The sequence below is a fragment of the Polyodon spathula genome, chromosome 8, assembly GCF_017654505.1.
Source record: "Polyodon spathula isolate WHYD16114869_AA chromosome 8, ASM1765450v1, whole genome shotgun sequence".
NCBI lineage: Eukaryota > Metazoa > Chordata > Actinopteri > Acipenseriformes > Polyodontidae > Polyodon > Polyodon spathula.
In genome coordinates, this window is record NC_054541.1 from 39589648 (window position 1) to 39599985 (window position 10338).

Here is a 10338-nt window from a genome sequence, read left to right on the forward strand (position 1 = left end):
ATAAATCGTTATTATGGACACTAGCAAGAGTGTGACTCCATACAGTGAAGATTGGAAGTACTGTCGGTAACTACAATCTTTTAATTAATCAATTTAAAATACGTTTTTAAATGTGTAATTCATTAAATAGTAAATGAGTGATTTAATTGCTATATTTAGGAACATGATTGAGAGCCTTAAATGTGTGAATTAGGAATTCTTCTGGGTTAAGAACATAAGAACATAAGAAAGTTTACAAACGAGAGGAGGCCATTCGGCCCATCTTGCTCGTTTGGTTGTTAGTAGCTTATTGATCCCAGAATCTCATCAAGCAGCTTCTTGAAGGATCCCAGGGTGTCAGCTTCAACAACATTACTGGGGAGTTGATTCCAGACCCTCACAATTCTCTGTGTAAAAAAGTGCCTCCTTTTTTCTGTTCTGAATGCCCCTTTGTCTAATCTCCATTTGTGACCCCTGGTCCTTTTTTCTTTTTTCAGGCTGAAAAAGTCCCTTGGGTCGACACTGTCAATACCTTTTAGAATGTTGAATGCTTGAATTAGGTCACCACGTAGTCTTCTTTGTTCAAGACTGAACAGATTCAATTCTTTTAGCCTGTCTGCATATGACATGCCTTTTAAGCCCGGAATAATTCTGGTCGCTCTTCTTTGCAATCTTTCTAGAGCAGCAATATATTTTTTATAGCGAGGTGACCAGAACTGCACACAATATTCAAGATGAGGTCTTACTAGTGCATAGTACAGTTTTAACATTACTTCCCTTGATTTAAATTCGACACTTTTCACAATGTATCCGAACATCTTGTTAGCCTTTTTTATAGCTTCCCCACATTGTCTAGATGAAGACATTTCTGAGTCAACAAAAACTCCTAGGTCTTTTTCATAGATTCCTTCTCCAATTTCAGTATCTCCCATATGATATTTATAATGTACATTTTTATTTCCTGCGTGCAGTACCTTACATTTTTCTCTATTAAATGTCATTTGCCATGTGTCTGCCCAGTTCTGAATCTTGTCTAGATCATTTTGAATGACCTTTGCTGCTACAACAGTGTTTGCCACGCCTCCTACTTTTGTGTCGTCTGCAAATTTAACATGTTTGCTTACTATACCAGAATCTAAATCATTAATGTAGATTAGGAATAGCAGAGGACCTAATACTGATCCCTGTGGTACACCACTGGTTACCACACTCCATTCTGAGGTTTTTCCTGTAATCAGTACTTTCTGTTTTCTACATGTTAACCACTCCCTAATGCATGTACATGTGTTTCCTTGAATCCCAACTGCGTTCAGTTTGAGAATTAATCTTTTGTGCAGGACTTTGTCAAAAGCTTTCTGGAAATCTAAATAAACCATGTCATATGCTTTGCAATTATCCATTATCGATGTTGCATCCTCAAAAAAATCAAGCAAGTTAGTTAGACACGATCTCCCTTTCCTAAAACCATGTTGACTGTCTCCCAGGACCCTGTTACCATATAGGTAATTTTTCATTTTGGATCTTATTATAGTTTCCATAAGTTTGCATATAATAGAAGTCAGGCTTACTGGTCTGTAGTTACCTGGTTCAGTTTTGTTTCCCTTTTTGTGGATCGGTATTACATTTGCAATTTTCCAGTCTGTCGGTACCACCCCTGTGTCAAGAGACTGCTGCATGAACTTGGTTAGCGGTTTGTAAATAACTTCTTTAATTTCTTTGAGTACTACTGGGAGGATCTCATCTGGCCCAGGGGATTTGTTTATTTTAATAGCTCCTAGCCCCTTTAACACTTCTGCCTCAGTTATGCTAAAGTTATTTAAAACTGGATAGGAACTGCATGACGTGGGGCATGTTGTCAGTATCTTCCTTTGTAAAAACTTGTGAAAAGTAATCATTTAATATAGTTGCTATTTTATTTTCTTCATCTACGTTGTTGGCACAGTGGATAGGCAATGAGATATGAGGACTTCCGTTCTACACCAATAGTGATCAAAGTAATTTGCTCAGTGGCAGATGGGGGTCTGTCAAATGAGTTCTAGTGACCTCAGAACAGTTCTTAATGAACAGCCAAGTTGAGGCAACTGGTTAGACTTTTGATTGTTAGAGGGCTTTAGTCTCCAATGTATTCTTATTTTCTTTAATGACAAGTGGTTTTTAAAGGTTTACTTTAATAAGCTGCATTTGCAGGTGTGGAATTTCAAGATAACGAGGAATCTGGGGGTCCTCAGTTCAAGAGCAGTTAATCTGTTTTATTTGTCTGAACAATTAGCATAGACAGTTGAAACACTGTAGTAGATGATTACAGGATTTATGTCCGACTGGTGGGTAAATAATGTGGTTGGTAGAGTTTTTCTTAGCTGAGATTGTATTTGTTAAACCAGTATTATAGGATTAGATGCTTAGAGATGAATGTGTTTTGTAAGATATATTCAAGTTGATTCTGAAGTTGGTCACTTTTCTCATGTGATACTGTAACTCACACAACATCTGTAAAGGGAAGTTATTTCTGAGGAGCAGCTTTGTCATTATTCCCAGATAACTGACTTTTACTTAGTTATATTTAACCTTTACATTTGGACAGTCACAGAATGGTATAATAGAGGGTCACATTTAATTATAGCTGCTAGAATGAGCCCAGTGAAAGGATTTCAGCTCCTGGGTTTATGTATTTACTTTCCAATAATATCGCCTGGATTTTCCAGAGAACGTAACCTATTTCACCATATGCTGAGCATCACCTTTAAGACAGGTGTTCTTTACATCCACTTACCCATCAGCATGTCTAAATGTCACTGCATATAAGCCATGCAGCAGCTTGTGGGAGAGGCAGGGCTGGAGCCACTGCAGTCTGCCTATCTGTTCTAGCTCCTGATTCAGCAAGTGTTAACAGTGTCTGTAACTGACCACCCGCTCAGGAGCAGATCTTTCTTGATACCTAGATAGACATGAATATTCTAGATTAATCAAGATCCTGCAAATCAAAACAAATAAAGAAATAATCTGTTTCTAATTTACTAGATGTAAGTAAAATATATGCAGAAATGGATCAAATAATTAAATGACTATAAAGGACAATCCGTTCTGTACATCTGAGAGGTTCACATGTTCATTCATTGAAAGGCCTTTTTTAGCAATAATTTAGAACTAAATATTGTTGCCTTCCATCTCATTGTCTTGACAAAAATATGAATACATTCTTCATTAATCTTCCACCACTAACAAAGACTTTTAATTAAGAAACTGAAAATCTACCCTCCCGTATCAAGTTCTATGGTTTTACACCTGCTGTATTGTATGGGTGTGGATATTATGTGCAGTTGACCCTGTCTCTTATGGTACAACTTTGAGAAGCACAGTTGAGTGGTTCTATCACCTAAAATACAAACACAAAGGCAGTCTGATACATTGCAGGATAGGGTCAACTGTACATCTGAAGCAAAGAGGAAAATCTTGGAATGGTCACGGATGGAGGATTTTGAGTGACTGGGGGATTTATAGTAAAAGCAGTGTTAGTTCAAAGCTTGTCCTGTGAAGTGTGCCCCCAATGCCATGACACAGAACTACAAAATGTGATTGTTGAAGGGTATAAGAAGGGCTGTGTTGTGTGTTTCTTTGTTGCCAACATGTGGGACTGAATCTGTGTGTGTGGGTGGGAGACAGGTCAGTCAGAAAATGAAGGAGTGGCCAAACCAAGTTCAGAGCAGAAAGAGGAAAAGAGAGAATTTCCCCAGAGCCATCCTGCTCCATCAATCAAGATAAATAGCAGAGACTGGGCAATTAATTATCTGTCTTATCTGCGTGTGTGGTGGGAAAAGAGTGTGGGCTGCCTGTTCTTTCTGCAGTTATTGATGTGAGCTGGGAAGTATCAAAACTTTTGCTATTCTTTTGTTTCTTAAGCGGAAAATTTCATAAAAAAAACCCCACCAAAGGACCTTCTTTTCGAAGACTGTTTTGCAATCCACAGGTTTTACGAAAGTGGTTTCCAATCTGTGGTCCATGAGTACATGTCCTCAAAAATTGCAAAACAATCCCACTGAATCTACCACATTCCCAAACTATGAATTTCTATGTAATACAGCATGGCAACAGACTATGTCACCTTACATACCGTTGTCTCAGTGGAATATAGGATCTAGTATATATATATATATATATATATATATATATATATATATATATATATATATATATAATATATATATTTAAAAAAATAGCTGTTAATTTAGAAGATTATTCAATATATGTCATTGTGAATATGTAAGACTGAAACAGGCTTATCATAGATCCTATATTTAAGCATTTTACGACATTGTTTTTTTTTGGTAGGGAAGGAGTTAAAAATGATTAATTCAGAGTAAAGTGAGCATGCAAAGTGCTCCCATCCCTCTGTGTCTTATTTAAATGAAGATGGTTTGACAAGAGATTAATTAATGGCAGCAAATGAGTCGGACGCTAGCATTATAATGCATCTCGGCAGAGGTTGTTACCTGGAAGTTTTCTGACGCATACCAACCTGAACAGCAAGGCACTGTTCCTTCCTTCAGATCTGAACAGGTATATTAAAGCTGAACACAGGTGTTAGAAGCTCTGTTCTTAAGGGAATGTTGGTGGGGTGAGCAGTAGCAGACAGGGGCTACGCTTGGTGAATGTTAAAGACTTCTCTTGCTTATTTAACAAGGGAGCACCACCACCTCTGTATTGTCGTTTAAAGCCACGTTCCAAACCATTGGCTCACCACAAATTCAACAGAGCCCATTCAGATACTGTATAAGATGTTATAAATTGTTGTTATGGACTGCTGTGGTTTAATGGGTTAATTTGTAATTTGTCAAAAGTTCTAATGCGTATCCACTTCCAATAGTTAATAAATAATTGGGTTCTGATCTGGAAACCAATAGATTCTGTACATGATAGATTTAAGAAAAACAGATTGTTAATAATTGTTGGCATAATCCTGATGTTTTCAATATAGTAGCATGTTACCTAAATTGAGTTTCTTTTAGTAGGACTGAGAATATTTAGAAAACTGAATAATCTGTCTTTCATCCTGTACGGTAGAGAATTGTCAGATGGAAAATGATGATGCTAGTTAACAAGCCTGGGGAAAATGGATAGTTTCTCCACGATAAGGGATGTTGGGCAAGGTTATTAAATTAACACAATTTGCATTTTTTGCACTAACTTAACCCTTGCAGTTTGTTTGTTACTTTTGTAAATTTAACAGTTTATTTATTCTTTTTTACTTTTGCAAAAAACTATCTAAATGTCACCCGTTGTGTTCTTTGACTGGGTCTTTGTTTGTGGACACTTCTATTAAAAAACTGTGTTTAGTAGTTGCTTACTGTTGAAAATGTTGATCATACTATATGATTTCAGTTAATTGTAGTTCATTTTAATTTCACAGAAGCCACATCATAAAAAATGGATTGATATAGGACAGCAGTGCGCAACCTTGGGCCAAAGTTCAAGGGTCAGCTTGTGACCCCTATATAGAAGCATATGTTGAATTAATCAACTTCTGAACATGAATCTAATCAATTTTGGCAGATACAAGTGCCTGCAGGACCAAATGCACAGGGAAAGAGTTACAACCAGACAGAGCACCCAGGAAAATCCAGGAAAGGCATTTGTATTTCTCAAATATTAGATTTCACTAAAACCATGACAAAGGGTTTGTTTGGTTTGTGTTTTCTGTCAGATAGCTTATACTATAATGTGGGCTGTAGTTTATCTTGACGCCTTCATAGTTTTTTCAGGAGGCTTTCTTTACTGGTCTTGAAACTGTGACCACATTACCAACCAAGAGCACAGAAACAAATATAATATGACATGCTGGTGAAGGACTTCCCTGCAGCAGTGTGCTTGGTCAGTTAAATCAGCAATGACCTCCTGGCCTACAGCAAGCCTGGGTTGATTGATGAAACCCGTGGAATTGCAAAAGCATTGGCCTACAGACAGTATTGCTTCAAAAGTGGCAAGTACCCAACACAAGTACATTGGGGCCCTTTTTGTGCAAGTCTACTGGTAAATTTCAAAAGATAAAACTACCAAGTAACAACTCATCATTCCTGTAACTAAGTTGCTTCTTGCTAGTTTGAACTGTTGTAAAAAAAAAAAAAAAAACGTAATTGTGCAAAATAGGGACTTGTACTGTGCATGTACGGTGTATGTCTGTATGTTCTATCATGATTTGTCGAAGTTTTTTTTTTTTGTTTTTTTTTCTTGTAGTTGGAAGTTGTTGAAATTAAAGCCAGTGGTGGTTGTGTAAAAACACAAAGGATAAACCCCTTTTAGTAATTCTCTTTATCTTTCTTTTCAGAAACGCGAGAAGACAGGACAAAGAGGCTTTTCAGGCACTACACAGTTGGATCCTATGATAACTTTACATCGTACAGGTATGTTAACTTTACATCGTACAGGTGTGTTGTACAGAGATTAAATCTCATCTCTGTTACATCTGCCAAAACCGTAGTTGGGTTTTCAAGTGTTTGTTTGTTTGTAAATAGACAACACATTGTATTGTAAATAACACATACTATACCAGGTTGTGTTTCCCATCCTGGGTCATTTCACCTCAGCAGTGTCTTCTGACAGTAAAGCATGTCATCCATTAGAAGCAGCAGCTGGTTTGTAAATGACATGAAAGGTGGCCTAGAGGAGGTGGAACAACCTAGTACTGTAAATGCAAGATTACCTACAATTAAAGCAAACAGAGCTTTCTTTTCTGCTCTTGTATGTGTTCATCTTGCTAATGTTTTTATCCAGCTCACTCTTTAGAGCACCCACAGGGCAGCATCAGCTGCTTATAAAAATCAAAACATCCCATGTCAGTTGTTCACTGTCTGTACCATGCATTCTGTCTTTGTAGCATACTGGTTCCCATTGGCTACCTAGCTGCTTACCTGTGGCGACGGATGTATGTTTCATTCAGAAAGGGACTAGCGCTGTTGAACACGGTTATGCTGATTGCGGCCCCTTTGCTGCACCTCTGGTGCCATCTTGTGGTGCACACAAGGGCATGCTTGCAGTGTCTCTCTGCTAAGAGAAAGAGAGAGTTCTGCCTACAATTCATTAAAATGCAAGGCATCGCGCTTTAGATACAAGTCACTGTCTTATCAGCTGAGCTTTGCATCTGTGTTTCAGCTGATCTGTCAGGATTGATCACTCAAACGCTTTCTTTACCTCTGTATATTTGTCCTCATTTCAGAACCATGACAAAAGCAATGCAGTACACTGTAAATGTGCTCCATTTGATCTGTAACAATCATCCTTCATATACATGGTTCATCACAAACACTTACAGCCTTGCTCCAGACAAGAAAACAAGACCTTACAAGACCAAAGAATGCTTTGCCTAGGAAAGCTCTAATATAAAGCTTTACCTGGTGGACAATGCTCTGAACAGTAAGTTAGTTAAAAGGGAAATTTCTGCAGTTTTTCAAATAGAAGTTTGAAATGGAGATATGGAAGGTTTCATTCACTTTTTTTTGTGAATCGATGGATAAGCACAAATTGGCCATTATCCTTAAACTAGAATTTTGTAACACGACTCAGTATTATTCTAGAGCCATAATCACTAACATTGACAGTTACACTCAATTTATGTGTCATCCCTAAACGGTACAAAAGAATTATTTTCACCCCACCGGTCAAGCAATATGTTTTCCCAGAGGTCCGCAGAAAGCACTGATCACAAAGCATTTACTAAGTTTCAGACATTATAACAACCCTTTTAAAGGGGGCTTATTATTGCATTATACAAACTGTTACAGGTGGTTCTGGCACATCCTTTTTGTGCTGTTAGTCATTAGATCCTTTTGCATGGAAGGCCTTGGTTGCAAGGGTGTGCGGTTCTTTGAAGAACCCAGATTCAGGTAAAATGTGTTTGCTCACTGACGATGGGAATGAGAATGTAGAGATGGGAGCCCAACTAACAAGATTTAAGTTTTTGCAGGTATCAGGCTTTTAAAGATTGTCACAGCTACTGGAAGCAGGCTGATCTTTGGGAAACAAATTGAACATTTGTGAAACTGCAACAAATATTGTAATGACTGTAATGTTTTTTAGAAAATGTTTTTTAGCAGATCTGCACTGGCCTGTCGTGGTGTTCACAGAACCAGCCTGTTGGGATTGTGCTGAGCCTGGCGCAGAGATGAATCCTGTTGGGATCGTGCTGAGCCTGGCGCGGAGTATGAATCCTGTTGGGATCGTGCTGAGTCTGACGCAGAGTATGAATCCTGTTGGGATCGTGCTGAGTTATTAGACATGAATAGGATGATTTAAACTTGCCTGTATTGATTGAAATAATATCATATACTCTTTGTCAATGATTATAATAATACTATATATGTTCCTTTCAAAAAGATTTGTATACTCAGCAGAAATCAATGGATAGATGTTGTGTTCAGTCTATGAAAGCACCTGCTGGAAGGAGTTAAACTTGGCAGGCTCTTATCATAATGCCTTGTTAGCATATTCCAATTTTATGAGAAAAAGTGGCTAGTTTCTTTCGTTACTTTACTGTCATCACTTTCAGATAACAGAAGGTAGGAGTATTAGAAATCAACCCTAAAATTGGCAAAAAGCAAAGTTTGTCTTAAAAACTGCTTCAACTGGATTTTGCATGAACAGAGAAAGAGGTCAGACTTAATTCAGTAAAATAATATTAGCAACTGTTATACTGAAGTAACTGAATTAGAAATACATGTTATAAAATAATACAAATAACAGTATTATTGTTGAAAGAACATATTACAATTAAAAATTAAATAAGTTCAGTACTAACTGACACTGTCAGAATATTGTAATAATTGTACTGTGTTTTAAAGAATATAAAACCAGCATAAATAATATTGCAGCAAATTATGAACAGGTTACAATGATTTGAACTAAGAAAACTGAACAAATCTTAATGTTAGTGTGACAGGGTGGTGGGTAATTCACTGACACACGAGACAGAACAGTTGTACTTGGAACACCACCCAGGTGCCCAGTTTTATTTTCAGGACAGTTCTTACTTTTCACTGGCAGAGGGCACTGTTGTCCGTGGGCTGCCTATCAACGATGATAGACAGCACCACGGCAATACCAAAGTTGGTAAACAAATTCACAGCAGGCACACTCGCAGGTGCTCAAAGAAATAATAATGAAAACAGAAGGCGAAAAGAACAAGGAAAAATAACACAATAATAAAACTACAAATAAAAGGTGCTGCACTCGTCAGCGTTATCCTAGTCGCCGCTACCCGCACGACCCGGATCACCGACCTACTCTCGCGGCTCCCTGCCTGCTCTAAACAATACTTCGGGGTCTGCCCAAGGGTTCCCCGCTGTCACTGTCTGCCTTGTACGTTTCCGTGTTTCTCCGAGCTGGTTTCTTGGTCCTCGACCAGCGCTTCCATAAACACAGTGTATCTAAGGGGGCAGACCTAAGGAAACAGCAGAGCATTTTTTTATAGGGCTAGCAATCTCCCAAGACTCGCCTCTCAGCCATTCAGAGAGGGGGAAAGTCCACACACCCACTTTCCCACCTCCCCGTGTCACTCCCATGACTCAGAGGCGGTTGTTGGATGACTGCCGTCCTCTTCCTGCAGTACTGTGAACACGCCAGCAGAGTCAGCACAGATCTCCCCCTGCTACAGTTAGAAAAAAAAAGTTTGTCTATGTGCTTTTCTTATTCGTGCACATACACTTTTGGAGGCCGGCCAGACTATAACGCGTGGAAGCCTGTAACCTTGAAAAAAGCAGGAATTGCAAATTAGCAAAAACAAAAGGGTAACCCTTTTTTAGGCAGAACGATATTTGAAACTAAAAATACCTATTTGATTTTATTTGATTGTGTTGTTACTAAGCATAGAGGTTTTAAATAAAAAGTATTTTGATCTGATAGTGACAAAACTCTCTGAAAAGAAATAAAGTTTTAAGTATTTTGATCTAATAAGAAACATAATATTTGAACTACTAAGTGTTTTTGCTTGTTTAAGGCTCTACCGTAATACAAATAGACTGTAAAAGCAGGAGCGAGCATTTAATTTAATCAATTTAAGAATTCATTGATTTTCTTTCTCCAACTAAACAAAAAATATTTTAGACATTACAATATCTATTAAATTAAAGAATATAAATGTTTAGTTTATAGTAAGGCACTGGATTGCCCAGACTGCTTTTTACTTGGGATTTATGGTGGTCTGTGCAACCAACCAGTCCAATATTTAAAGCATTTAATAAACTAAAGAGCACTTGTACTGCTCTGATTCGTTAAAACTTCAAATTAAATGAGTCTGTGTGTTTTTCTTGATTATTAGTCATCTGGATACGTTGCAAGCCCAGTGCACGAACGATCCACCTACAGGAGTATGAA

At 37.8% G+C, this 10338-nt stretch overlaps 1 protein-coding gene across 13 annotated transcripts in view; it reads left to right on the forward strand.

Moving 5' to 3' along the window:
* Positions 1-10338, forward strand: part of LOC121319929 (SH3 and multiple ankyrin repeat domains protein 3-like) — a 293718-nt gene that overhangs the window by 213072 nt on the left and 70308 nt on the right. For all 13 annotated transcript variants that reach the window (XR_005950771.1, XR_005950770.1, XR_005950769.1 and 10 more), the window contains exon 15: positions 6299-6374. Coding sequence is in view for 10 of the 13 variants with exons in the window: in XM_041257910.1 (XP_041113844.1) it covers positions 6299-6374 (76 nt within the window). In the remaining 3 variants the exon portion in view is untranslated. The remainder of the gene's footprint in view (positions 1-6298; positions 6375-10338) is intronic.